This window comes from Rhizophagus irregularis, chromosome 16 (assembly GCF_026210795.1).
Source record: "Rhizophagus irregularis chromosome 16, complete sequence".
NCBI lineage: Eukaryota > Fungi > Glomeromycota > Glomeromycetes > Glomerales > Glomeraceae > Rhizophagus > Rhizophagus irregularis.
In genome coordinates, this window is record NC_089444.1 from 1287803 (window position 1) to 1302253 (window position 14451).

At 27.7% G+C, this 14451-nt stretch overlaps 5 protein-coding genes across 5 annotated transcripts; 4 read left to right on the forward strand and 1 right to left on the reverse strand.

The window, feature by feature from the left end:
- Window positions 1–2277: 2277 nt before the first annotated feature.
- Window positions 2278–4416, forward strand: OCT59_008046 (uncharacterized protein; the record flags this gene model as incomplete). The annotated part of the gene is made up of 5 exons (XM_066142205.1): window positions 2278–2520; window positions 2600–2663; window positions 2749–2933; window positions 3022–3373; window positions 3446–4416. 5 exons carry the CDS (start codon window positions 2278–2280, stop codon window positions 4414–4416), a joined length of 1815 nt encoding a protein of 604 aa, XP_065999108.1.
- A 496-nt stretch (window positions 4417–4912) lies between these two features.
- Window positions 4913–6670, reverse strand: OCT59_008047 (uncharacterized protein; the record flags this gene model as incomplete). The annotated part of the gene is made up of 4 exons (XM_025310311.2): window positions 4913–5195; window positions 5279–5379; window positions 5576–6120; window positions 6208–6670. 4 exons carry the CDS (start codon window positions 6668–6670, stop codon window positions 4913–4915), a joined length of 1392 nt encoding a protein of 463 aa, XP_025183628.2.
- A 920-nt stretch (window positions 6671–7590) lies between these two features.
- Window positions 7591–8666, forward strand: OCT59_008048 (uncharacterized protein; the record flags this gene model as incomplete). The annotated part of the gene is made up of 4 exons (XM_025310312.2): window positions 7591–7690; window positions 7754–8125; window positions 8192–8294; window positions 8585–8666. 4 exons carry the CDS (start codon window positions 7591–7593, stop codon window positions 8664–8666), a joined length of 657 nt encoding a protein of 218 aa, XP_025183629.2.
- Window positions 8667–10292: 1626 nt separating this feature from the next.
- OCT59_008049 (uncharacterized protein) lies at window positions 10293–10913 on the forward strand (the record flags this gene model as incomplete). The annotated part of the gene is made up of 1 exon (XM_066142206.1): window positions 10293–10913. The coding sequence occupies one exon, from the start codon at window positions 10293–10295 to the stop codon at window positions 10911–10913; it is 621 nt and encodes a 206-aa protein (XP_065999109.1).
- Window positions 10914–11522: 609 nt separating this feature from the next.
- Window positions 11523–12235, forward strand: OCT59_008050 (uncharacterized protein; the record flags this gene model as incomplete). Its single annotated transcript, XM_066142207.1, has 2 exons — window positions 11523–11613; window positions 11682–12235. 2 exons carry the CDS (start codon window positions 11523–11525, stop codon window positions 12233–12235), a joined length of 645 nt encoding a protein of 214 aa, XP_065999110.1.
- Window positions 12236–14451: the final 2216 nt, after the last annotated feature.

Below are 14451 nucleotides of genomic sequence, written 5' to 3' on the forward strand. Positions count from 1 at the left end.
AATTAATTTTCTTTTCATTTGATTTTTGAATATCTGATAGTTACTTTTAAAAAAATATAAGTTCGCCAATACAGCAAACTTATTTAAATATAAAATTATATTATTTAATTTAAATTAGATATAATATTCCTATACAGATTTTTTTTCATAATTTTAAAAACTTTTTTTTTCTTTATTGAAATCAGATTTATTTTATGATTTAATTCAAAGAGCTTTTTCAAATAAAAAAAAAAATTAATAAAGTTTTTATCAAAGACAATAGATTTATTGATTAACAAGAATGATTAACAATATTAAATTTTTTTATAAATGAATAACAAAAAGCTATTTTTATGGAATAAATATATAAAAATAAGCAGATTCAATTGATGCTTAAAATTGGTTATTGCTATTATATACATATTGTTTTACTGATATGAAACAAAATAATTACAATCATTTAACCATTGAAATTAATATAGAGATACAACATATGATATTAACAAAATTTGAGATTATTTTAACAGTATAATATATATTTACAGTTAATGATAAATGGTATGGTGAATTTAATAGAACATAATATGAATTATCAAAAAGTAATGTAATAAAAAATAGAAAAATTTGAAAATCTAAATAGTTTTATAACTGAATTCAACTACTGTAGTAGTTTCTGTATGGTAGCTACGAACTACAAAGCTCTCTAAAATTTAGATACTTTTTTTTTTACGCCAGTATTTTTTGCTTATTTTAGGACGAGAATTATGCTTAGCAAACATTTTGTTTTACAATTTCAGTGTCTTTTATTTATATCCTATTTAGAACATATGTTAACTTTAAAAAGTAATTATATTCACCCTACATATGACATCATAAACACTATTCTTCACCTTTAAAGTATATATATATTAAATATCTCACAGAATTATTTAATTGATATAATGTTTAGTAAAAAATCGATTAAAGCAAATATTTTTTTGATGATACGTTCATCCATCTTCTTATTCGTCTATATATTATTATACTAAAAAATGAGTTTTTTCTATTATTAAATTTATAATAGCCTATTTAAACTTTTATTACCGTTAACTTTAAAATAAAAATCTACTAATGTCAATTGTACACTTTGTGAAATCACATTGAATGTCTAATAAAAAAAAATAATTTATCTTAATAAAAAAACCTATATAAATTAAATTAATTGAAATATTCACAATTTATCAAATCAAGAAAAAAACTTTTACAATTAAATTTACGTCCGAGAATAGGCAAATTCTTATGAATACGTAATGTGATAGCAAATGAATAAAATAGAATGGCAATCATTCTTATCAAATAGAAAGTATTTTTATTTTTTATGAAATATCGTATCACATTTTAAATTTTAGATGTTTAAAGAAATTGGTTTCAGAGTAAGTTTTTCCGGTAACTAAAGAATTTGTTTGCGATCTCACGATCTACACATAATAAACTACGCTGAGACGATAATTGCCAATCCGTCTAAAATCGGCACTGCGTTACTAATAAAATTCGGGGATATTAACGATAATAAAAAAACCCGTTTTTTACATCTCACGCGCGGGATAAACTTTCACCCATTTCACCCATTTCACAAATAAAAGTACCCTTCAATTTTTTACTAGTTCTATAAAGAAAAATATTTAAAAAAAGTCTTTAAAAAAAGCTTAGAAAGCCAAAAAATATATGTTTGTAATGTAAATAACATGATATAGTAAAATAAAATATTGAAATTTCTTACATTTTAAGGTGTAAATCTGACGCGCGTACATAGTAAACTCATTATTTTGCATATGAACGTATAATTTTTTTTTGCAAAATCTTTTTTTTTCAAGCATTTTTTCAGTATATCATATGACTTTTATTTATAGTTAATATGTCGTCTATGAAAATATCCTTTCTGAAGATTGTGTTCTAGCACAAAATCGGCAAATTTAACCCCGAATTTTATTAGTAACGCAGTGCCGTTCTTAGACGAATCGGCAATTAAGTTTCAAATTTGGTTGTGTCATATGTCCTAAAAAAATTATGTAAACGTCATGTCACGTTAAAATTATTTATTGATTTTGGCGCAGTCAAACGTAGGACAGAGCGTCGTCTTACTAAAATTGTTTTTTTTGCCTTGCATGAGCATGATTTACAAATTATACAAACTACACAAATTTATTTCGTAACACCAAATTTCTATAAATAGACAAAATTCTTTTTTTTTCTTTAACATAAAATTAACTTACATTAAAAACTAACTACCGCAGTAAAAACTTTTCTGTATTTAAAACAATGTCTAACATTACTGAATTTGAAGTTATTGATAATTCAAATGAGTGGATTGATTGGATTGAAGAATCTATTGCGAAAAATCAAATTAAATATTATGATTATAATCATTTTAATAGCATTAAAGAGGTTGGCTTTGGAAGTTTTGGAAAAGTTTATCGTGCAAATTGGAAAAGTTCTCATAGTTATTTAGCATTGAAATCTTTTTATAATTTCAATGTTATGGCTAAAGAAATTGTTAATGAAGTAACTATTATATAGTATTGTCTTAATAATATGTTAACGTGAATTATGTTCCTAATTTATCATTTCTATTTTGGTTTAGCTTAAACTTCAGCGTGAAATTGATTTTCATGAAAATATAATTCGTTTTTATGGCATTACAACAGGTATTATAAATATTTAAAATATTATGATTTTGATAAAATGAAAAAATCTAAATAAATTTTATTTATTTTTTTTTCTTAAAAAAAGAAAATCAAAGCAACAATTCAAAGAAATATTTATTAGTGATGGAATATGCCAATAATGGTACCCTTCGAAGCTATTTAAACAGATGCTTTAAAGACCTTAACTGGAATAACAAATTAAATCTAGCATTTCAGTTAACTAATGCTATATCATTTTTACACGATGAAGGGATTGTGCATCGTGATTTGGTAGGTTATTTACATTTTAACATTTTATTAAATTAATACAGTTTGTAAGTTTATTACCTAATATTATTATCATTTTAATTAATAATAGCACTCCAATAACGTATTAATTCATAAGGATACCGTTAAATTAGCTGATTTTGGATTATCAAAAAGGATTGAAGAATCATCTAATATTCAATCAAAATTATTTGGAATGGTTACTTATGTTGATCCACAAATATTTAATAGAAAAAGAGATAGCAACAATCAAGTTCAAATATATTCATTAAATAAAAAGAGTGATGTTTACAGTATTGGTGTACTCTTATGGGAAATATCTAGTGGACTACCACCTTTTTGTAATGAACCATATGATCTTGGTTTGGCTATGGAAATATTACATGGTCTTAGAGAGAAACCCATTCCCAATACACCTGATGATTATATAAAAATATATACTGGTAAATAAAAATAAATTTAAATTATGTTCATAATAATTGCTTTTATTAATTACAAGTCTATTTTATACTTAGACTGCTGGAATAATGAACCAGATAATCGTCCAACTATCAACCAAGTTGTTGCAAAATTAAATGCAATTATTTTAAAAGAAAATATCCAATTATCAAGTGAACAGCAGGATATTGTTGAAATTCCTAGAAATATGATTAATAGTTCATTGCATGGAGAAATGTCTCAACTTATTCAAAATTTTAATACTATGAATACAGAAGAAATGGATACTTCAATATCATCAAAAAATAATTTTGACATAATGGTTAATGAAATAATTATTCTTCTTGAAAATGTAACAACAGTAAGGAGAAAATATGAAATTGTTAATTATCTTAATAATCATAATATAACTTCAAAAGAAATTTATAATTGGTTATTGAATAATCAGAATAATTTAAATTCTGTTCTTTTACTTGGAGTATTTAATCATTTTGGAGTTGAAATTAATGTTGATAAACAAAAAGCATTTGAATTATATCAAAATGCAGCAAATTCAGAAAATGTGCTTGGAATAATTAGCTTAGGATACTGTTATGAACTGGGAATTGGAACAAATGTTGATAATCAAAAAGCATTTGAACTATATCAAAAGGCAGCAAATTCAGGAAATGCACGTGGAATATATAGTCTAGGATATTGTTATCATTATGGAATTGGAATCAGTATTGATCATCAAAAGGCATTTGTATTATATCAAAAGGCAGCAAATTTAGAAAATACACTTGGAATAAATAATTTAGGAGGCTGTTATGACTATGGAATTGGAACTAATGTTGATAAACAAAAGGCATTTGAACTATATCAAAAGGCTGCAAATTTAGGAAATTATATAGCTCAATATAATCTTGCTGCTATGTATGAAAATGAATATGGAGTTAAAAAGGACATAAATCAAGCAATTTATTGGTATACAAAATCTGCTGAACAAGGACATCAAAAAGCTCAAAACAGATTAAATATATTAAATATACTTTGCAGAAACCCGTGATTTGTTACCATGCAGTTAAGACATCGCCATCAAATCACAACGATCTATTAACCATCATGTGAAGACGTGGTATCAAACGATCTTGTGAAATTGTCAATAACATATCTTTACGAAGTTGTAAAATGCTATTAAATAGGTGGTGAATAGGTGGTAAATAGGTGGTGAATTGATGGTTATTGTCATCAAAATTTAGCCGAAAAAATCAATTCAAGATAATTTTTCGATGCATTAAATATCACTTGACGATGATTAATTTTTTTTTATTTAATAAATTTAACCTAATAAAATTAATAAAAAACTAATTACTAATTACATAATAGTAAAAATATCATTTTGTAAAAATTAATAAGAAAACTAGTGTGAAAACGTATTTGTTAAGAAAAATAATAATAAAACGTCATATATAGCATTTTATTGTAATATACTATTGTAACCGCCCGCATATTTTTTTATTTTTATAATTAAAATCTTATAATAAAACACATGAAATCTATAATCACAATTGCAATCTGCTGGCAATGTTCTTGCCGTTTCTTGACGGAACTGCTATATTTTTTGTCATTTTATCCAAAGCCTTCGTTGCATCAACATCTCTAGAATTATAATTTACAACAAATGCCCTTTGAACAAACTTTTGTAAAGTCCGCAAAGAATGGTTAGCCTTTAACTCGGTCATGTTTGTTGCGCTTAACCATCTTTGCAAAATATTTAACATTAAGTTTTCATTGATGAATAAATTTATCTCATGCCCCTCCAAATGACGGATGTTTTCATTTTCTCTGTGAGTGAAAATAATTAATTGGTAAAAATCCGTAGATAAGCAACAGAAAATTCAAATAAAATGATGGTCTGCTTACCCAACTCTCTTTTTCTTAAATATAGTGACTGCTTCCTCAATATTATCAAGAAATTTATTGCGAAAGTCACTGAAATTCCTACTGGCCGCACGCAAACACTCGATACCTTCCGCAGAGTTAAGATCGTAGTTAAAAACTTGCCGGACTAATTCTTCAAAAGCGCTCTTTTCAGGACCTCAAGCGCGAAGAAATAGGCATTTCAATTCTTCTAAAAAGTCTCGATTGGCTTTCGTCTGAATTATGCAAGTTATTAAACAATAGCAACAAGAACTAATGACAAAATAAATGATTGTTGTATTTACTCTGTCCTCTTGCCTTAACGCTTGTGGTATACCGGTTGCTAATGTTGCTGAATTAACGTTTGGTGTAACCAAGTTGAATGAGGTTGCAACTGGTGTTTGCATCGACAAATAAAGATTATAAGCAAGTAGTAAGATGCTCGGGTTTGCACATAACCACGAACAGATCTGATAAATGTTTCCCATATCGCAAAATGATGCTGGAAGTGTGGATTCTGATGTTTGGAAGGTCGAACGAGCATCACTATGATCATTAGTAAAAAAAGGTGTATTCAAATGAAACACTTTTTGTGGATTCAGACGAAAAACATCATCATTAAACTCTCTAGGATGATTAGGACCAGGTGTAGTATTATAATGTAAACGAGAGCGAGGTTCATGTATTTCATTTGATCGATATGAGTCATTATTACGAATTCTATCAACATTTCCGGATTCATCCATCCCATCTAATAGTATATTGTTATAAATTCTATTACTATCATTTGTAATCGGCGTTAGAGGTTCACGTTCGATATCTGCACTATTTTTATTAAACTGAACTTCATCTAAAGAATTGAAGAAGGTTAAAACAAAATTTTATGAAGGTTAAAACAAAATTTATGAGGTTATATCAAATTATGATAAAAAGAGACCTTCTGAAAGAACATCATCATCGCTTAATTCTAAAAGTTTATTTATCGGAGTTAGTTCAGCAATGGCGGTAGCAGCTGGTTCTCTAATGCCAACGTCTTCATTTAAAATTTCATTGATAGCAGCTGTTGTACGCCTGCGTTTCGTGGTAGTCTTGGAAGTTGATGCCACAGTTTTGGTATTTGGTGATACAGTTTGTCGATCGGCATCATTTGTAGATTTGTTATCGTTAACAGGATCCTTCCTTTTTCGACCTCGTCTTTTAGTTGAAGGTTTTTTATTTAGATCCGTTTCCGGTTCTTGATTTTCTTTTGGAACTAGAAAGAAAATTAAGAATATGGCATAGTTTTTTACAATAACAGTAAAAGACGAAAAGTTACTTGAAGGATCGCTGATTTCGTCTTCGTCAATAGGGATAACATTTTGTTTTTTCTTTTGACCTCGAGTAGTTTTTTTAGGAGGCATGATAATGCTGAAACGACTTTAAACTTTGAGTTGTGCGTAAGAAAAAAATATTAAAAATTATAAAATTGTAAGAAAAAAAGGAGATTGTTTGTAAGGGAAAATTGTAAGAAAAAAGGAGATTGATTGTAATACAATAAATAGAACAATTAAATTTTATAAATAGACTAAACTTTTATAGACTCCAATAGCATATGTAACAAACCAATTTCTAATAATAATTAGAATAATCAGAATAAAACAATTATTCGAATTGTTCAATAATAATATTACGTTGTATTATTTTGATATTTTTTCTTAACACGTAATGATTAGCATAATAGTTTACTATAAATAGCATAAATAGCGACAATAGATTTTAACGAATTGTTTTTGTGATATATGTATTACGTTATTATTAAAGAATCCCTTAAAAGAAATAGATGAAAAATTCTAAAAATATTTTTGATAAATTGATAATGTTACCTTTGAAACAGAAAGGTTTTAATTTTTTTTTTTTAATTGAAAAAATATATTAATTCGAAATATATTATTATTTTTTTTCTTTAATGAAAATATATATTTTTTTTTATTCGAATTTTTTTTAATCGAAAGTTAACTTTTATATTATAATGTAAATTTCAATTAAAAGTTAAATTTTGTAGTGTAAATTTTAAACAAAAAGTTTAATTTTAGTGTAAATTTAAACAGAAAGTTAAATTTTAACTACGTTTAGTAAAAAGAAAGTTTAATTTTAAATTACGCGTTTAGTGTGAAATTTAAACAGAAGTTAAATTTTAAATTTTAAATTTAATAGATAGTTAAATTTTTTAAACTTTGAATTACTTTTTAGTCTTTCTAGTGATAACTTTATCAAAAGTTAAATTCTTTTCAAAAACTGATAATTTTTATCTTTTAACGTGGTTACGTTTCACTTTGAAAAAATGTTCCGAAGTTATTATGTTTCTAACATTAGTCAACGCAGTTATATTAGACAACGATATAGCGCATTCAATATAGCTTCGACGTTAAACAGAACAAATGGTAAATGTCGATATTTGTCGTTATGATATATACACTTGTTCCAACAATATTTGATTCTTCTAGATAACATAGCTACTGATAGTAATGATCATGATATTATAGATATTTATGATGAAGACGAAGAAATGACGCCAACCATCGATACAAAAAGTGCAGAAAGTGAAAAAGTGAGCGAAGATGATATAGCGTTCGAAAGTGAATATGAAAGGATGATGGAGGAGTTTAATGAGGGCGACGAATATGAAGGTGATAGAGGAGGTAATGAAAATGAAAGTGATGAAGAAACAAGCGAAGAAGCATCAGATGAGGAAATCATTGATCAACCTCTCAATAATGAACAACTGCCACATTTCACACAGTCAAATGAATTCAATCCATATTTCAACAATATCACTGAATCCCTGTTTTTTTGTTGGATGCAAAAACATCGTATATGTAAGTTGTATCATTTCAAGCTTACAAACAAAAATACAATTATAACTTACAGCAATTCTTCACTAGCTACTCAAGCATATGACAAACTAGTTGATATTATCCGTCATCCACAGTTCAAAAAAGATGACGTTGTGCCAAATAGCCGACGATTTAGGAAATATAGACGGAGGTTACCTTTACTCCCAATACGATCTCGGAAAATTAATATTTCTAACAAGAAAACGCCATTAACGTCTAAAGACACCGGAAAAGCGTATTACTTGTCTGTCACAGATATCATTCATCATATTTGAACAATCCTTCAATATCAGATAATATGTACTTCGGACCGGGCCAGGAAGTCACCAAGAGTAAAGAATTTTGGCACGGTAATATTTGGAAGGAATCGCCAAAGTTTGGTCAAGCGTCTATCACAATCGCTCAAAATATTTATTACTCGGGAGATTTTGTAATATACAGAGAATCTAAGGAAGCAAAAGGACTTGGTCGTATATTAGCGATTATACAACAAGATGGCCAGTTAAAGATTAAAATCCAATGAATTTTAATATTCAAAGATTTACCAGGAAATCTACAAAGCAATAATCGAAAACAAAGATCCCAAGAAGGCGAACTTTGGTTTATGGACCGAGAGATGGATGATGCAATCATGAACGTCGAATCACAAGCAATAGTCAATCAGTTAAACATTTCTATTCTTTATGATAATGTTGCAAATGATCCTCATTCGTATAAAATTAGGGAAATTCTCTACAAACATAACGGTCACTGGAAGATAAGGCATGTCAAGTATTCATATCAACATCCTTCAGAATTCGCGACATTGGAAGAACCAAGAACATCTCTTCCGATCTACAAGTTATTTATCGATTTGTACTATGACGACTTTGGGACATTCCGCAACGTCTATCATTCGTTAGGCGGTGTTTACATTCAAATAGGCAACATGCCGCTGTAAACGGTCGAATATCAAGCATGAAAAGATGATAAAATTCAACTACCAAATGTAATTGCCAAATGTTAAGAACGAACAAATTAATTATGAATTGGCGTAGATGGATAAATAATTAGCCAAAAAGGATAAACATTTAGGAAGAGTAATGATCTACATGATGTAATATTTATCAAATGATTGACAAAGAACCAATAGGATAAATAGAGTCGATCAATTGGGGCTTAGCAATCTTTAACAATAAGAACGATAAGAAAGAATAATTATAAGCCACAAAAGATAGATTATAAGTAAAACACATAAAGTGGATTGAAAGAACATATAAAATAATGTCAGAAAGATTAAAGAACATAAAATAATATAAAAGATAACATAAAAAGATAATACAAAGATATTATAAAAGATAATATATATATATATAAAAGATAGCATATTAAAAGATAGCGTATTTAAAATATAGATAGTATATTAGAAAGATAGTTCAAAGATAATATGTAAAAAGAATATAAAAGATAGTATATAGATAGAATAGAAAGTAGTGTAAATTTGTATAAATAAAGAACGGGATTCAAAGTAATTCCACAGTTCTCATCCACAGAACTCAATAAAAATATAAGTTTTATTTTTTTAATTATTTGTTAGTAAAGTTTAATGTTAGTTAAAGGTAATAGGTTCGCCCTAAACTTTAATTAATGTTTGCTTAATTAATTTTAATTGAATAAATGGAAATTTTAAGATGAATTAAATATACACTTTTGGAAAGTAATCATTCGTAGCGAGAGCTATCGAAGTTTGAAATTAAAGGTAAAAGTGGATATAATTTGGGGAAAATTTAGAGAAGTTAAATTTTTATTTTATATCGTTCGACATTTTATATTACTAACGCTATTTATGTTGTGAACCAAGAATGTTGTTGTTATATGTTGTTGTATATTGTTCATTGATTATGTTGTTTGTTAATTATGTTGTTGATTAATTGCTCGTTCGTTTAATTGTTCGTTCGTTCGTTCATTCGTTCGTTCGACCATGAGAATGCCTGTTCAATGTGGTAACTCTGTAAATTGATGACAGAGGGAATTGGGGGATCTCACCGCTTACCGAAAGACATCATCTCAAGAACCATTTCGTGCTAAGATTCGTTCCTTTCGGTGGTTCCTTCGATGAATTTATCAAACCATTCATTACAGAAATGAAGGTGTTAGAGAAAGGAAAATTATGGACATTCGAGGAAATGAATGCATCGTTATTGCAAGTCTTGGTGTTACCACTGCCGATTTGCCACAAGGGAATGATATGGCCAGAGTCAAACGTCATGGCGCTAATAAGGGATGTTGGACTTGTAATATGACCAAAGATTCTCTGACATCCAATAACTTTGATTTTCTGTTAGGTTCCCGTTATCATCACCAGTCTGATAAGCAATTTGAGGAAATATATGCGGCACAAACTATTACAGAACGTAAAGCAATCGCGGCTGAATACGGATTACGGTTAAATCCATCAATACTCGATCAATTGAAGAGGGAAAGACATCTACAGTCTCCCCAAGACGCATACCATCTTACGGCTGGAAAAGTACTGAGATTTCTCAAGATTACAATCGAAGCACTTTCATCAGAAGGAAAATCAAAATTTATTACGGTTTGGAAGTCCTTTGAATATCCAAAGACTTGGCGAAAATTGCCAAACCTGATATCACATATTGACAGTTTCATGATGTCGGACTGTTTACAACTGACCATGATGTTTCCTTTTATTCTTAATAGATTTTTGAAAAATACACATTTTAAGAACTTGGAACTTGAGTTATTTCAACGTCGAACGGGAGTTACTTGAAGTGATCATGCTATAAAACTATGGTTAAAATGTTGGATAGTAATGGCAAAAACGATGGCAATGGTGTTTAAAGATTCCTTTACAGCGGAAGAATATAGTGAATTGCGCGAATGCTTATGTAATAAACGAATTCTTTTATTACAGGTATTATTATTAATTCTAGTATAACGCGCTATTGTACAGTGTAATAAATGATAGCAAAATAGGAAAAGATAATTGGAGGAACCAACAAATCGAAATACAACGAAAAGAAAAAATTACTCATAATTCTATTCAATATAATTTATTTATTACATTTATTGTCATATTGCGCAATTAATCCTAATTATTTCATTCGTTTACAAATAGGCATTCAAAGATTTTGAGAATTTACCGAATCTACACGCCAGCTTTCATCTGCTATTACACGCAAAAAATTATGCAACGTTATTAAACACAAGTGTCGGAACAAAAGAGATGGTTCACCGACTATTCAAGAACATTGTACCCCAAACGAATCTAAAAAATGTGAGTTTGGATTTATTAAAGAATTACACCACATTGTTTGCAATACGGCATTTATTAGACGGTGGCATAGATTTGAGGTTATCTACACTGAACAGTGGATTTATGAATCTACCAAAACATCTGCGACGCTTGATGAGCAACTGGTTCATTATTACAAAAGATAATATCGATATTAATGATGATGCGAGCGAAGGTATAGTATAATATTATCCTATAATTGTTAAAAATGAATATTTTATTAACTAGTAATGGTACTTAAAGTCTATTCACCAGACGAACAAATTTCTAATATATTGTTAAAGAAGCGCATTTTCCGAAGAAACGTTGTGATATCGCCATTGTTGAATATTTATGCAGAACTGAAACTAGCTTATGAAGACCTTGGAGACGATTCTGTGATACTTGACATCACACCATCATTCTTCGAATTTGCGAGTTTTATCTTTGAAAATGAAAGAGATAATACTATTCTGCGCCATTTACATATCGGGGATGTTGTATCGATCAATTTCGGAAATGGAAACAATTTTGTGATTATAAGAGCGATATTTTGTCATCAAAAGAACGACCTTCGATTTGCATTTGTTATCGTTGATTGGTTTGAGGAATTAAATCGAACAAGGCTAGGTTGTCCAATGTATCAGTTACAAATGACACATACTAATCAGCGAAGAGTTTTTTCTATTAGTTTAGTAAATGCGATTAACATAGTGCATTTCGTTCATTGTTGCAAAGACGAAGAATGCATCGAAGGCGATCACAATTCAAGTAATGATTTGTATATGCGAAACTTGTATTTTTTCAAGGCCATTTAATGTTTATTATTTGTGGTCTGGTGATGTTATAATTATTGTTCATAGAACAATTTCATTTTATTCATGATTTAGAACACGTACAATTGGATTTAGAATAGAACACTTTACGATTTATTTGCGACATCAAAAATAAAAATTAATTTTATCTTTAATGTACATTTAATGTAACTTTAATACATATTAAATACAATTTTATGATATGTTGAATATAACTTCTATATAAATTAAATGCAATATTACGATACGTTAAATATAACTTTTATATAAACTAAATGCAACTTCACGATATGTTAAATATAAATTAAATATAACTTTTATATACATTAAATACAATTTTATTATACATCAAATACAACTTTAATATAGGACCCCGGATATCTCCAAAACAGGTCATAAGTCACACTTTCGGCAGATTGGCCCATTTTTCAGGGGCTCAAAAAATCGTTTTTTGTAAATATCTCGGCATCCAGTGGTCCAATTTTGATGAACTTTTTTTTAAATTGTAGAGCTAAATGAGGGCTACAAAATAAAAAAAGTTCATTAAAATTGAATTACTGGATGCTGAGATATTTACAAAAAACGATTTTTTGAGTTTCAGCAAAAAGGGGTGTTTTTGGCCAAAAGTCCATTATGACCTTTATATTAGATATCTGGGGTCCTTTTAATATATTTCTAATATACATTGAATATAACGTGGACTAAGCTCGATACGATTTTTGTACGACCTGGTTATATCAGGTGACGATCTCCTTAATATGCGTCAACCTTATACATATGATCCGCGAAAACTTATAATCAAGATTTGGTCACGATATGGTATTAAATCTTTACGATAAGTTCTATGATAAAGTTTTGATATAGTTACGATATGGTTTCGATTTTAAAAGTTTCTGCAAAGTATTAAACAATTAAAAGAATATACTGTAATAATAAATTTCATTATGTATTCCATATTTTTTTTTATAAATAAAGCTTATTTAGATGATAATTTATAACCTTATGATATCATAGTAAATATCAATTCAACTTAATCATATAGCAGACTCATTTTAAGAAATAATGGAATGTTTATTAAATAATACATGATTTAGAATTTTAATTATTAAAAATTTAAAACTTTATTTAGTAACATTGCAACAAATAAAATGTAATTAATAAGTTAAAAATAATTTACATGCTGCACTTTATATATGCAAAGTACATAGATTATAAATTCAAATAAAACTGAAACTATTGAGTTTAATTTTTCTTATTGTAATTAAGATTGGTTGCCATAAGTAATGATTATTATATATCAAATTACAACCTTTCCTATAAAAAAGGAATGTTCAGAAAACATACATAAAATAAACATAAAATGTACATTATACATAAAATGTCTATAGAATGTCCATAGTTTCACATAGGATATATGCAAAGGGGACTCATATATTTTTTTGTACATTTTATATACAGTGAGCCCATCTTGTATATTTTTTATATATTTTATGGACATTCTATAGACATTTTATGTATATTGTATATTTTATGTATATATTCTAAACATTCCTTTTTTATAGGGCTTTAGCAGTTGTAATATTACTATAAATTTAGGCTGTAAATTGGCTAAAAGATGATAATTCAGTCTGATTTACAACCATTATATTTACTTAACTTTTGGACTTACAACTATTTACAGAGACCAACACTAATTGTAATATTGTCAAATATTAAAATAATTCAAAAGAAGGAATAAAGTTTGCACAGATGATCTTCAATTGATAGAAAAACACCCAATCATCATCATTTCAATTTAATTTATTTTAGTATAGTAAAAATAAGTTCTTGGCGAGATTTTTTTACTTTTAATGCAAGAAATTTTAATTACCCTTTAACATTTACTCAAGCTTTCATTAAAATTTTTGTCAAACTTGCTCAAGCTTATAATTCTATTGATTTCGTTATTGTGATACTTGAGTAGTGAGTACAATGACATCACTATCTGATCAAACTAATATATAACAATACATACAGTAATTGATAAAATAAAATCCTTTAGTATTTTAACGCTAGATTACTTCATTGAGGACTTTACATAATACATAATAAAAATATTTAACATAAAATTTAATAATAAAATATATATTTATTGTATAATATATATGTAATTGTCCTTACTTATATAATAATATAACTATACCCTATAATAATATAACTAATTATATAAAATATACAAA